The sequence below is a fragment of the Sturnus vulgaris genome, chromosome 3 (assembly GCF_052056855.1).
Source record: "Sturnus vulgaris isolate bStuVul1 chromosome 3, bStuVul1.hap1, whole genome shotgun sequence".
Classification (NCBI taxonomy): Eukaryota; Metazoa; Chordata; class Aves; order Passeriformes; family Sturnidae; genus Sturnus; species Sturnus vulgaris.
This window is the reverse complement of record NC_142245.1, coordinates 2,807,571-2,822,529: the sequence shown is the minus strand read 5'-3', so window position 1 is coordinate 2,822,529 and position 14,959 is coordinate 2,807,571. Positions and strand designations below refer to the sequence as shown.

At 41.2% G+C, this 14,959-nt stretch overlaps 1 protein-coding gene and 1 long non-coding RNA gene across 5 annotated transcripts in view; one reads left to right on the top strand and one right to left on the bottom strand.

Annotated features, from left to right (window-relative positions):
• The window catches only part of PLCB1 (phospholipase C beta 1), a 327,675-nt gene that overhangs the window by 205,938 nt on the left and 106,778 nt on the right, over positions 1-14,959 (top strand). For all 4 annotated transcript variants that reach the window (XM_088160734.1, XM_014895072.2, XM_088160735.1 and 1 more), the window contains exons 8-9: positions 1,103-1,203; positions 2,572-2,738. In XM_088160734.1, the coding sequence (XP_088016860.1) occupies positions 1,103-1,203; positions 2,572-2,738 (268 nt within the window). The remainder of the gene's footprint in view (positions 1-1,102; positions 1,204-2,571; positions 2,739-14,959) is intronic.
• LOC148224135 (uncharacterized) overlaps positions 3,090-14,959 on the bottom strand; it is a 141,497-nt gene continuing 129,627 nt past the window's right edge. Inside the window, exon 6 of the long non-coding RNA XR_015802049.1 lies at positions 3,090-13,517. This is a non-coding gene — a long non-coding RNA (uncharacterized LOC148224135). The remainder of the gene's footprint in view (positions 13,518-14,959) is intronic.

The following is a 14,959-nucleotide window of genomic DNA, read 5'->3' as shown; positions in this document are numbered from 1 at the left end:
AACCCAAAGCAGGAAAAATATAGAAAAGTTTCCTTGTGTCTGACAAAGGCTTGAACGGCTGCTTCCGGTTCCCTTGGCAACGGTGCTAACCAGGCAGAATAAATACAAGCCCTGATTGCCCCAGCAGCAGCTCGCTTCCAACAGCCTGCCAGGCTACCAGCTTTGTGCCCAAGTTCCCATTTTCCTCCTCTAGCTCATTGCATTTTGGAGCATGGAGAGGCATCCTGTGGGCCCACGGTGCTCCCAGACACCACGTGTCATAGCTTTGGATGAAGGACTCTCAAGCTTCGTGCAAAGGACTTTCCCAGTGCAGTAACTGCCTCCAGTAATTTGATTTTTTTTCGGAGAAGAATGTAGTGAGGATGATGAAATTGTCGTCTAGGAGTTGGACTAAATTTTAATCACTCTAAATTGTAGAAAATGTAAAGAAAAAATAATAGTGGCATGTCTTCTACAGAAGAGCATTTTTATCAATTCCTCTAAAAGAAGTCTGATTGCCAAATGTGTTACACTGAGTGTTTTGGACAAAGATGGATGGAAAAGCTGTGCTGCTTGAATCTTGCCCAGAATTGTGGCATCTTGAACATGAATCTTCAGGAAGGAGAAGGCAAAATCGCTGCTGCTGTCAGGGAACAAGCGTGTTAGTAATGACACAGTGACCCACTTTGTTCCCTAGTTGTGTGGCAGCCTTGCAAAGATGAGTGGCATCCTCATCCTCTGTGATGCTGCTCTTCTGCTCACTCAAAAACACAGGCTCAGCACCACTGGGGTGAGCTCAGAGGCTTCATCAGGGCTGATAAATCTATTTCTGCTGTAGGTGAGGGGGTTAGATGGGGAGATGTCCCTTCCTCCTCCTTCACAGTGCTCAGAGAATGTGATAACTGTGCCTCATGGAAGCTAATAGATGTGTTTGTATGTATAGTTAAAGATGTACTCTTTAAGCTGCTGCATGATTCAAGGGAATTTATAATCCTGCAGAATCTGGGCTCCTCTAGGTTGCAGGAAGGAAATCAAAAGCAGCCAAAAAGTGAGTGATCTATTTGCAAAGAACATATAAAAGTGCTGTGTTTCTCTTTCACTGTTTTTTCCCCCCATTTCACAGAATGATTCAATCCCTCAAGACGACTTCACGCCAGAAGTGTACAGAGTGTTCTTAAACAACCTCTGCCCTCGGCCCGAGATCGACCACATCTTTTCTGAGTTGTAAGGAAAGACTCTCGTTGGTTTATTTATTTATTTTTCCCATTCACTGATTTTCTGGGCTGGGGATGGCAAAGTAGGTTATTTATACTATAGCAGCATGCAGTGCTTGCTAGTAACAGATTTAAATGTCAAGCAGGGCTGTTATTTTATCTTGGATCAAGGGTTCCTTCTCTCCCAGGCTCTTACCTCCCTTCTGATGGCTTGAGTTTTAATAGAGGAGCAGAACTGCCAGATCTTGTTTTTCTGTATTGATCAGAATAGTTTAGGTTTCCAGGAAAGTAAGAAAGAAGAGTAATAAGCAATAACAGCATGAAATAGGCATGAGGATATGTATAATCATCCCCAAAAGCTTAATTAGGACTGGCAAAAAAATGCAGTAACTTTTAGGATTTGTGTATGATGAATTCACACCGTGAAATTAAATTAGCAGCCAGTTACAACTGATTTCATACATTCAGTTATGAGCTCTGTAACTCCTGGTGCTTCTACCCCTTCCAGCAATCTGTGTACTTCCAGTTTCAGCAGAGCCTGATCAATGGAGTCAGACCATTAAGAAATATGAGAGGAAAGCAATTTCCAAAATACACCCCACGACCTCCAAAGGAATTGCTGAATGTATTTCAGCAACACTACCGTGCTTACATTCTCCTTTTGGGATTGTTGTCCCTAAGGTCAGAGGGGTCACAGGAGCACAGCCCTGTGCTGTGAGAACTCTGTTTGCTCCCACTGCACCCAGGAGAAGCTGCCCATTGCTCTCTGGCCAGGCCTGAGTGCTCTAGACAGCCCTGAGCTCATCACCTGGCCCAGAGGCTTCCTGGATTTCTGTCTGGGCACAACTCGTACCCAAACTCTGCTCCTTTCACTGACTCTCTAAATTGCCATCTCTTTGCTTGCATTACACACAGCACCTCGGAGCTTTTAAAAGGTTTGTTAAAAAAGACCCATACAAATGACCAGAATAATGAAATCAAGGCTGCTGTTATTCAGCAGTAAACCCAAATAGTTGGGCCAGGAATGCCAGCAGTGTTTGTGGCAAGCTTGGGATTGAATTCCACGGCTGTTTTCTCTTTCACTTTAAAAAATAACTTAATTCCAAAAATTCAGAGGAATGAAAGGCCTTTAGCATTGTTCCAAGCCTTCCCATTGATGCCTGTAATGCTGAACATTGTCAAAGATCTTTGTCCTAGATGGCTGATGAAGAACCTTTGGCAAAATAAGTTAGTCCAGAGACACACGGGAGCGAGGTTTTTGTTGTATGGTAGTTTTCTATCAATCTTGTTTCAGTTTCCTTGGGAAATTTCAGACATGGAAAAAGGTTTAAAGGAAATGTATTAAAATTACTTTGCTTTTGCTTTAATTTCTCTCCAGTGGTGCCAAGAGCAAACCTTACCTTACTGTTGATCAGATGATGGACTTTATAAATTTGAAGCAACGGGATCCACGATTAAATGAGATCCTTTATCCACCACTCAAACAAGAACAAGTTCAAGTGCTGATTGAGAAGTACGAACCTAACAGCAACCTAGCAAAGAAAGGTCAGTGGATTTCACACTCCTGCTGTACTCAGTTCCTGATGTGGAATAGTAAATCAATTATCCTCATGTTACAGCAAAATTTGGTTGAAAATCCAGTTGCTTTCCCAGCTGTCTGCTTTTGGGATCATACAGGCCTGTGAGACATAATATTATTATAAACAATTTTAAATGTGTTTGGTTGATATCAGGTTAGGAAGGATGGGGCTGGTTTCTGTGCTTGCTTTGCAGCGTGTGTGATTGACAGAAGAACTGCTCTGGTATGTGACTCTCAGCAGAAACCTGACTAAAACAATGGCTGTTTACCAGCATCTAAAATGTAAAGTTGAAAGGAAAAATCAGAGACAATGCAACTAAGAGCATGATAATTCTATCATTTAATAATACTATTAAATCTAGCCCTCTGCTTTTGGATAAAGTGGTGTACAATGCAAGATATGAGATCAACTCAGTGTATTTCATGCTATAATCACAGACAATTCCTTTTTGAACATCTCAAGTGTTGTCAAGACTTAGCTGGGCATTTTGCCAAAACCAGTGAAAGAGCTCCTGCACAGATCTCTGCAGATTTTTGCTACCACCACAAGTCTTAAAAGAGCATTCAGTTTGTGTCTGCATCCTGTTTTATTCCAATCCATGTTCGTAATGATTAGCCCAGCTTTTGATGTGTTTACACCTTAGAAATTTTATAGGCATGGGAGTATCCTGAAAACCAAATCTAATATGGAAAAAAGATAGTTTGGTCCAGAGACTGTGGATCAAAAAAGTCCAAAAAAGACCAAAGAGTCTGGAGGTTAAATGCAGGCACTCCCATCTCTCCCTGGGAGCCTTCTCACCTGGATGCTTTCCTGAAGGAAATTGATGTCACGATCAGTGTTGTCTCTCAAACACTTCTAATTTTTCTCTTAAGGCTTCTTATTTTTCTAGTCCAATCAGACTGTGTTTCCAGAGGTTTTGCTGGAGGGTTAAATCCTGCTTCTTTGCCATATTTATGCAGACTGTCTTTTGACGTCAGTAGGAACAGTACCTTGAGTAAATGGAAACATGTTGTGACCTCCTTTCTCATCTGTGCAAATATTAGAATTGTGCTCTGTGCTTACCTTATTTCTCACCAGAGGCAGGAAAGTCTGTTACCTAAAAGATCATTCTTGTTACCCAAATATTAGCACTTGATATAAACCAAATAAAGGATTTATTAGAAGGAGGTGTGCTGGTGTGCCAGCAGAGTGCCAGAGTCAAAATGGAGCCACCTTCTGACTAGCAATAAGGAGAAAACATGAAACAGAGCCCAGGAAAAAGGGTGCTGTGGTGGTGTTTGCTACCACCCAGCTTTACCCTGTTTACCTTGGTGCACACATTTGCTCAGATATTTGCTGTTTCATAGGTGCCTCTCTTCCTGGGTGTGATTTATGTTGCTCTTAAAGAATCAGTTCTCTCTCAAAATGCTGACTTGAACAAGGGACAGGCAGATCATAGAGAGTTAATTCTTTTTGTGGGATTGTTTTGGCGTTTTTTTCCCTTTTCAGACTTGTGCACTGAGGTCCAGCTGGCACAACCTGAGAACCACCTCTGTGCTGAAGACACCACCTCCCTGTCTGGCAGCTGAGCTGCAGGAATTGGCACATGCTCCAGTGCAAATCCCAAGCTTACTGCCTTAAAATGACAGGAATTGGCTAATCAGGAATGACATGGGGACACAATATTTTCTGTACATCTGCTCCTAGTTGGGAATGCAATTCCACTGTATATTAAATGAAGTGTAGGTGTGCATTCATTTCTACACTCATGGAATAATTGTCAAAAAATGCTTCGTGTCTATAAAATGTCACCAAAATGTAACCACATATTTAGAGTGGTGATTTAACCTTTTAATCTGGTGTTCTGTAAAAGGGATGATCACCCAGGCTTCCTGCTGCCAGGGTTGTTAGGGTTGTTGAAGTGAAATTTCCAGACAGTTTTGGCCAGAAACATGAACGCACATACCCAGGCAACCTCCAAAGTGTGCTGCACTTGCTTCTTAGCAAATAAAATTTCATACATTGAAAAGTTCTTTTAAATAAAACCAGAGTTTTTTCCCTTGAAAATGTAAATGCAGATTCATGAAGTGAAGCTATGTACAGCACCTGACTCCTTGCTCCCTGTTTGGGTAGTGCTAGACCTTCACTTGTCTGATGATTGCTCTTCCTAATTTCCTGTCCCAGTTCATTGTGTGTGCACATCCACTGGACCACAATATTCTCTTCTAATCATTCTCTCATAGCTAAATGAATTTCTGCTGAGTTGTTGTGCTGTGTCTCGACTTCCACAGTGCTCCACAGTTCAAACACTTCTGGGATCTCATAATTCCCCTGGTCACCATTATGGCCCTTTTGTTGTACCTGTTGCTGCTCACCTACACTATTTTGAGCACAGTAAGGAAGAGCTGTCCATAATATTTGAAATTTTTGCAGCTCCTCGGGTACCTGGTAAAATCTAATGCTGGTGTTGTTGCTGGTGAAGTTCCTTAGGTTACAGAGTTCTGAGTGAAAATCCTGCCTGTGCTCCTGCTGTCACTGATGTATTTTAGGTGTATTTATTGATGGGACACGGTGGAGCTTTTGCAAAATCAGCAGCTAGGCGGGCTTGACATCTGCATAGGTCAAGTGTCTGGAGTAGTGTTTTATTGTGGTTCAGGTAAGCTGTTGTGATTAATGCTTTGTGTCATGCAGTGAAGGAGATTAATTCACTGTAGAACGTGTTCCCTTATCAGGTGGAAGCAGGAGGAAGTCCCTGGTAGTGCTGAGCAGTCTGTCCCTGTCAGCACAAGTGTGCTGGGCATTGTGAGGCTGGAGAAGAATTTACCATATATATGTTTTTCCCATTCTGCAGAAACATGCTGGTTCTTCCTTTACTTAATGATGCAATTTATTTCTAAAAGTTTCTGAGATGAAAAGGAGCTTTGAGAGCCCAAATCCCAATTTCTCAGTTTAAACTTTTCATTCTGAAACCAGATAAAAGCTTTGGAAACCACAGAGCCACAGCCCCAGCTCTGGGGGCATCCTGTGTCACTTCCACACTCCGAGCATGCAAGAAGAGCTGTAGCCATGTACCAGACTAGAAATGAAAGCAGGGAAGAACACAAACCCAAGGTCTGCTAGGGAAAGGAGGAGGTGTGAAAAAACTAAAGCTATAAAATATGTTTCCACCATTGTCCTTGGAGGGAGCAAGGCAAGGGTTAGGTTATTATCAGCTTTTATCTTTAGAGTGGGTTTTGTGGTGGAAGATTTAAAAACAGAGTGTGAAAGTGCTTTAAGTAATGCCATAAAGATGTTGATTTTTTTCCCTCTTAAGGATGCATTTATTTCAATATTATCCCTGCTTCTTGAATTTCAAAGAGCCAAACCTCTAGATCTGCACAGAAGAAAAGAGCTTTGCTCTTATATTTCATAGTGTTTCTTTCTCCAGATTTCCTCTGTATCTATTTGCTGTGTGTCAGCTTTGGTTAGACATGAATTTAGAAGGATTGTAGAGGAGCTGGTTGCATAATTCTCTCTCCATAATATTCCCTCCATAATTCCAGTATTAATTCTGTTTAGCAGTGCACATTTATTGGTAGTTGTTGCGCTGCGTTTTTCTTAAGTAATAAAATAAATTAAGCAATTATCATTCAATTAAGATATATTTAATTTTATACAGCATCTCTTGTATGTATTTTTCCCATGGCAGCCTTAATACCAGGCAGTATTCACTCCAGCATAAATGTATTTTTCCTCCTTTAAATTTCTATGCAATTTTAACATTTTCACCCCACTGCATTAAATTTACCTTTTAGTAACTGCTTAGGAATAATTACACAGTGGATTCTTTTGATGGCAGAAGGGGGTCATTTCCTGGGTAACAGATTTTAATGGCAAAAACAAGCACCATGCAGCCATGGCTCTACTTTTAAGACATACTTCATAATATTTAAAGCATAAATTCTGATGTATAAATCATCCAGGCAAATGGTTGGGCCTTCTGGTATGAAACATTTGTAGGAAGTGTTACAAAACAGTTGAAATTCTTTGGCCTCTCAACTGTAGCACTGAAAAGTAAGAATACTTACCCAAAAGCCCATTAACTTTGGGATTGTCAGTTTTTTTGGATTCCAGCATTCCAGCTGTACAAGTGAAGAGCTCTCTGCACTGTTTCTGTCTCAAATATTGACAGAACAATAGATCCCAGTCACGATTTATTACTCTTTGAAATGTTTAAGCCACATCAAAGTTGTAGTCTAGCCCAGGCTGTCAGCAACAAGTGCTAACTTAGGTAGCTTACCAGAAAATATTTTTTAAAAAATTATTTTAAAAATATATATGTATGTATCTGTGCAACAAATGTTAGTATGGATAACGTGTCAGCATAAATAAGTTAATGGAAACTACTTGTCAAAATGAATTTGCAAAATTTATTTCTGTAATACACTGGAGGTTGCTTTTTCTAGTTAAGCTATGAAATTAATTTCAGATCTTGCAGTTGTTTTGGAACATTGCATCTCAAGTGAAAAACTAAATGTAAAAATCTTTTAGAATGGAAAGTCCTCTATTATAAGGGGGTTTTTTTGCACCTGCTTTACAGGTAAATTGTGTCTTCATTGAACTGTACCAACTGAAACAGTGATGTGGACTAGTGATAATGGATTTTGCAACATTGAACACTGCTGTTTGCAGTAGAGATAATGAAAATACCAAAAATTTATTTATGGTTCAAGGGAGGGCAAATTTTGTGATCTTCAGTATATATAATGCAGATACTTTGAAAGAAGCATGAACTTTGCAAAAATCGATTTTGGACCTGGTGTCTGGTACCAGGAGTAGCTCCACTGATATCAGTGAAAGAGTGCTGAATGTAAAATGGCCCAGACATCCTGTGGAATTTGTCTTCAGAGCTGCAGAGCATCAACTCCTGGTGATAATGCCAGTCCTGCAGCCAGCCCTGTGCTGTCAAACATGGAAGTGACCACACAGGTGACTCCTGTTCCATGACCTGGAATGCACAGGGACCACGTGGTGGGCCCTGGGATCAAACCCTACAGGTAGCAGCCTGCAACCCTGTGTCCCAGCACTGAGAATGGCTGAAAACACTTGGGGTGACAGGAGCACAAAGCAATCACGGTTTTAGAGGTTTTAGAAGCTCATTGCCTCCAGCTGGAGCTTTTGCTCAGAGATAGGAGACTCCTACATCAATGCTGCATTTCAGGGCTTATGGAGACATTTCTCTGCCTGCTTTGTGTTTGACTCGGCCTCAGTCTATCAGAGCCCATAAATAGAAAACTGAGTCCAACAGTAAAACTGTTTCTTTTGTGCTTGTTGCTGCCTCTTTTATGGAGCACGAGGAAGTATTCAATTTTAGCAGCAGGATTTATTATTTGAAGATGAATATTAGATAAAGTTTACTTCTGAAAATATAAAGGAGCGTGTTCCTTTATACTCAAGTGCTGCAGGAAACAAATGTAGATAAAGTTTGGACAAACATGGCATGGGTTGACTCTTCATTATGACTTGCACAAATGTAGTGCTTCCAGCTGGGAAGAGCCCCTGAGGACACAGGGAGTGAAGGCTGCTGGGAATCCACTGGGTGACATCTAGGCCCAGTGGCACAGGAGCCACAAATGGGGTCACTGCCATCGGGCCATCCCCTTTTGTGTGTCATTTTTGGGCTTTGTCTCATCCTTGGGTCAGCTCGACTCCACAGACAGTCAGTCTGTGCCTTGAGGAGCCAGCCCTGACCCTGGAGTGTTTTGGGATGTGTGGTGTCTGTCAGAGCACTGGAGCCTGGGCACTTTTGGAACACAGCATCCATATGAGGAAGTTTCCCTTCTCATGTCAGATGGAATTATCTCACAATATCCTTTAGCTGGAATAAGCCTGTAAATACAGCAGGGTTAAAGGCTGGGGAGGCAGAAAGAAGTGGTAAACTAAAGGACAATGTTGGCACAAGAACACAGAGGGATCAAGTGGCCTTGAATAAATTTAGGCTGGAAATTCCTAACAATATGGTCCTGGCACAGACTACCAGAGGTAGTAAAGAAAGCAGAAAGAGCAATTGTTATTAGGAGAGAGCTCAAGTTGTTTATGAAAGGGATTGTCCACTGCAGTGCCTGCAGCTGCAGAACCAAGTTTAAAGAACAAATAAGGAAAGCCCTTTAAAGGGACTAAAATCCCTTCTTTTCAGTTTATTTGCACTGTCTTTGCAGTGCCACCCCTTTATTCTTTTCCACTTCTCTTTAATGTTAATCTTTTTTCAGCTGCAGGAGTTTCTGGAAGTAAAAATGTCACCTGTGATTTTTCTCTTTTAGATTTTTTTCAGCACTTACAGCACACTGACACTCATCTCTTCCCATGATACTACAGGGCATTCTTTTTGGCAAGTGCATTAATAGCTTATGTAGAGAAGTATCACTTAGCAGAAAAAAAATTACATATTTTTAGATGTCTTTTAGTGCAACTAAGCACTTGGAAGTAAGCCAACATTTAACATTATTCCATCTCCCAGAATCACTCTGAGGCATTGTACAGAGGATGTTTTTGAGAGGTTTGGCAAGACAGTGACATATTCCAGTGGTGTCCCTCTTTCAAGTCTGTCAGAAATAACTATAGTATTGCTGCAATGAATGGTGCTTTTATCTGATTCAACTCCTTTCCACTCAGCTGCCTTAGAAATCTGCCATGTTGCAAGGTGCTCATTCCACTGCTCACTGGGGACTGGTATGAAGGTGGTTTTGTGGATTTAACTGGATCTAAACTAACTGTCTTCTGATATCCTGTAAAGGATATCCTGTCAGAAACAATTTCTATTACATCTGCTGGCAAGTCAAGAGCAGAGAATGGGCTCGTGGCTGTAAAACCCTGCTTCAGTCTTGAGACTTAGGAGAGATCAGTTGCTTGGGGTTTTCCCCCACTCCTTAACAATTACAGGTTATTCAAGTTTGTATACATCTGCCTGCTCAAGTTTTAGAAAGTGTTCCAAGACTTGTTGTCCTTATCACGAAACCTCTGCTTACCAGAATCTCTCAGCTGTGACTATGCATTGTAACAGCAGAGGGTTTTAAAGCTGCTGCAGGCATTGAAAGGATCAATATCCATCAAAATAAACTTGTTTCCAAGGTATAAATTTTAAGGAAGAGAAAATGTTGAATGTTTAGAATCTTCCCTGCTTCAATGTGTGTTTTGCTGTTTTCTCACACTGCTGGAGAAAAATGCATCCTTCCATAGGCTGTGTAACCCCTGTGGGTTAGAGCCCTTCATTCCTGAGAGCTTGAAAAGGGCTGCAAAAGCCTGTGACTTCTAATACAAGAAGTAAATAAATACCATGTTCAACATTGTACAGTGACTTTAAGATCTTGTTAAACCCGGATGGTTCATGCCTACAGGCACCAGTGAGATTTGGAAACCTGTTTTTTTCCTCAGGTGACTCTCCTTCCTTTCCCTTTGGAGATGGCAGTGTCCTTGGAACGCTCCCCAAGTTTTAATTCTGATTGAAGTAGATATGCTGTTTGGCATGGCTTGCATGGAAGCTTGTAGGAAATATTTCTTCCCTGGAGTGAATTAAGTATCTTGGGCTGCAGTGCCTCATCTTGATAGTTCAGAAAAGCAGTTTTCCAACTGCAAACATTTTCTTACTCCCCCAAAAAGGTAAATAATTGTGTCCACTCTTGTTTTCCTCTGTGCACTTGTACAGATGATAAAGTGGCTATGATAGCTTCATTAGAATGACAAGCATTCCTGATTTAGGCACACTGAACTCTGCTTTACTTGATGAGCCTTCCTCTGCACAGAGCTCTGTGTCTGCGTGTCCTTGGGCATGCAATATTTCCACATGGATTAATGGATACTGAGCAAGCTCTTTTCTACAGGCACAACGTGTTTGCCTTCCCGTGTTTCCCCTCCCTGACTGCTTGTCATTCACTAAGCATTTATCCTGCTCTTGTATCACAGCTACCATGCTCTGCTTGTGTTCACATTTCCCTGTGTCTTATTGCACTGTACCCATTCAGGGCTGGAATCTTGCTCTGTTCCTTTCTTACTGAGTTCTCCATTTCTGTTTCATGAACAGCTTGTTTTGGTTTGTGGCCAGGTAACTGTCTAATTACAGAAGGTATTTGAGCAACTATAACTGAGGGCAGAATTGGATCCATTATGTTTTCCTCCAACTTTAGAGAAGGGAAATGAGATTTGAACACAACAGGATATTGTTATACTTTGATTTGAAAGGATTTAAGCAAGGAGACAACCAATAAATCCACTGCAAGACTGTTTCCTAGCACACATAGTTGAAGCACCGCCAAGCTTTTTCAGACACTCACCCCAAGTTTTCTAGTGCTCACTCTGGTCTCATTACCTGTTTAATTCCTTTTTCTTAATCACCTTTTTAAATGCAATTTCTTATACAGATGGGTTGCTGTTCTCTGCATCTCATCTGCCTCTCAGGGTGATAGATTTCTAGGCATCTTCTTTCCTATTCACCTCTGTATTTTTGATTTTTTTTTGCTCTAGTGATTAGCTGTGTAGCTTGAATTATTATTTGTGTGTTCTCATTTAATTTGTGTCCCATTTACCTGGTTTATTACAGATTTGCCCTCTTGTTTTGCTAACAGCCACCAGAGAACTGTCTGTTCTTTAAACCCTGTGTTGTTGATTATGCCTTTTCACATTATCAAGGAATTTATGAAGTCAGACCTACTGCTGGTTGGTGTTCAGCCTCTGGACTTTTTCTGCAGTTCAGCTTTCAAATTCAAAGAAACCCTGATCTTTTTAAGCTGACCTCAGTTTATTTCTATCAGAGTTTTTTTTGCAGATTAGTTTTTCCAATTAGGAAAAATTTGAGTTTAAAACTTCATTAAATGCTTCACTAATATCCAGATGCAGTAATTCAGATATTTTGCTGTTGCTCTACTTATTAATTTGATAAGGCTGCCTGACTAGTGTGAATTTTTGTCCTTACTGATCGTTGAGAGAACTGTTAAAATGGAGGAGCTGCTGACGATTTCTGCATGTGGTGTGTAAATGGTGGTTGGTACTTTGATATTTTGATATCCCTTGGACAACAGGACAATCTGTCCTGCCCTGGTTTGTAAAACTAAGTAGAGACAGAAACTCCAGTTACCCCATAGCAGTGTAGTAGTAGAGCATGTGTCTGGAAAGCCAAGAAGGTTTCAGCATCACTTGGATGCAAATGCTGCAAGTGCCACCCGAGCAGCTCTGGCACATTGTGTCCCACACAGTGTGAATTTTATGTAAATTCATCTTGTGAGCTTCTCTGCTGGCTCACAAAGCTAGAGAGCAGAGAGCTGCTAATCTGTGCCCAGTGTCAAGAGACACACCGGGACTCTGTGCATCCTACTGCACACTGTGCATGAAATTTTAATACCTAATGAGCTGTAGATTGCAGTGCTCGTTTGTGAGAGAGAATTCCCAGTGGGACAGGATTTGCAGATCTCTCCCTGGATTATCAAGCATCTGCTTTACTTGTTAGATTCTTAACTTTGAGTTGAGGGGACTGCTCAGTTGTGTGGGATTACAGCAAATGTGATTATTGTTACAGATTGCATTTCAATAAACCTGATTTCACTGTCAGACAAAATACTATTGTAATTCTGTTCTGCTGACTGGCAGATACAAGGCACCAATTATTTGTCTCACTTCCTTTTTGTTTGTTTTCTTTTTTGCTTTAATAACATCTCTTGGCACAATCCTGCTTTCCAGTTACATTATAACTGAGTGGATAAGAGCACAAATGGAAAGCACTATGAAGTTTGCAAATACACAGAAAGAAATGTTTAAGATCCATGTGGCCAAACCTGTTTACTGTGTACAAGCAAATGAACATTTTAATTGTCATACAGAATATCCACAAATTTTAAGGGACAACTGAAGGGGATTTTTATAGTTGCAAGAATGAAGTGCAAAGAAGAGTTTTCACACAAGTTGTCTCTTCTGCTGTCTGCTGTGCCTCTCTTGTTTTTCATCCCAAGACTTTTCCTGGAGAACTGGAAGGCTCCTGGGAGCAGGCTGGGCAGCCAGAGGAAAATTAAGTAGCTGCACATCCAGCATACCCACCAAAATAAGGGCATGAAGTTTAGATCAAGAAACTGTTTGAGAAGTTCTCAGGGTTAGCTGTACTTTTATATCTCCCCCAGGCTACTGCACTGCTGGTGTTTTAGTCGTGATCCTGGGCCTCTACAGAGGGCATTGAACTGCAGGAGAAGCTTCTTTTGGAAGCTCGACCCTACTTTGAACCCTGATGTCTTTTAGCAGGTGTTGAGTGAGCAGGGGTTTGTTTACATCCTCATGTTGAAGAGCTGGCAAGCTCCCAGGGACACAGGAGCCTTTCCACATGCAGAGCAACATACTGGTCATGCTGGCTGCTAGAGGGGCTGGGAAAGCAGGATCTTGTCGAATTACCTGTGTCTTCTTAGGCAGTGAGAGGAGGATTTCTGTGGCAAAAGCAGCCTGTGGTTTTTCCAGCTCTGGAAACTGCATGGGAACAGTTTTCCATGGGGCTGTCACCTGTGTCTGCCCTAGCACTGTCACAGGCCATACAAGGGACATGTCCTGGTTCTCTGGATCTGGTCAAACAGAGCCTTGTGATAACAGAGTCTTGTGATAACACAGTAAGTCTTCAAACAGAGGAGTCTCTGAGAGGTGAATTCACAAGGTACAGTCAGTCTATCCTATCAACCATTTCAGCTGGCTGGAATTCCTGCTTCATGGCAGATGTGTGATCACCATCTCCCAGGGATGGGGATATTCCACATCTCATAAGCTACAGAAGAAAACATTTTGATTGATGAATGTTGACAAGATCTAAGAACCATAGAGAAGAGGATTCACTTAATTACCCCTGGAAATTCTGTGAATTTTCAATAGATCATTTGCCAGAAATTTGTCACCTGCCTGAAGACTGCTTCCAGGAAAAAGATCTGGGATAACAGAAGTGACTTCTGTTGTATTTAGAGCTGACAAATGTTGACTAGAAAAGAGCCTTGATACTTGTGGACGAAGCAAGAGTTACATTTTTCTGTGGTTTTCTCTGAACCAGGAACATTCATGTATTTGATCCATTGTAATACATCTTGAAAGGTCTGGGATCATGTAGCTGGAGTTAATAAGAAATCATTGTGTAATACATAGAACTTGCCACTTCATTTGTGCTTTTTTTTTTCCCTCCCTTGTAACTATTTTGGAACAATCAAGTGGGGCCAAGGATGCAGAAAAAGATCAAGCTGCACGAACACTTCCCCTCTTTCATATAATGAAGCTGATCACAGTCAGGAAATTCAATAGAATCTCTCAACATATTCCTCTTCTAGTAGGAAATTACCTCTCCTTCCTATCAAATTTTAATGAAAAAATGCCAAATTTGGTTGACTTCACTTGGTTCCAGTGTGATGGTTCTGGTTCTTTTTTGATCTCTGCATGAATTCCACCTCCCTGAAGGTTGCATGGAGCAGCAGTTTGAGGTGTTCAGTGGAACCATTTGCTAAGAAACTGCCTCACATTTTTCTGCATGTGTGTACAAATCTAGAGAGAGGCATAGAGAGACATTTCCAGACTTTGCAGTGCCTTCCCAGACTCTTGGAAGTTTTTAATTCAGGTGCATTTCTAGTTAGATCAAAGCCTGTATCATCTCTGCAAGTGTGCAGCTACACATTTCTAATTTTGAGGTATTGGGAATGTCTGTGACTAAAAATACATCAGACGTTTTTGAATTTCTCCTCCACACTGGTTCTTGTATTTTTCAGGCCTTTTTTGTGTTCCAATGCACAACAAAAACATTAAAATGGATCTGTTATTTACTTGGCTGGCACCAAACTTTAGCTGGACACTTACGGGTGCTTTGGGAATCAGGTCAAAAATATGGAAAGTGAGAGGGGAAAAAATGCAGAGTGAGGCAAGGGAGGTGCAGAGTGTGAGGGGGAAACGTGTGAAATGGGAAGGAAAAACGTGCAAAGTGCAAAAGGGGAAAAGTGCAAAATATGAGGAGGAAAAGTGGAAAGTGAGAGGGGGAAAGTGAAGAGTGAGAGAAAAAGGGCAAAAGTACAGAAAAAAGTGCAAAGTGAGGAGAATAGTGCGCAGTGTGAAGGGAAGAAGTACAAAATGGGAGGGGAAAAGTGTGAAGTGTGAGTAAAGTAAAGCACTACTGAGTGACCCCATAGGGAGGGAAGTTGTAATTAATCACATAAATTAGAGAAGAGGTGTTTGAAG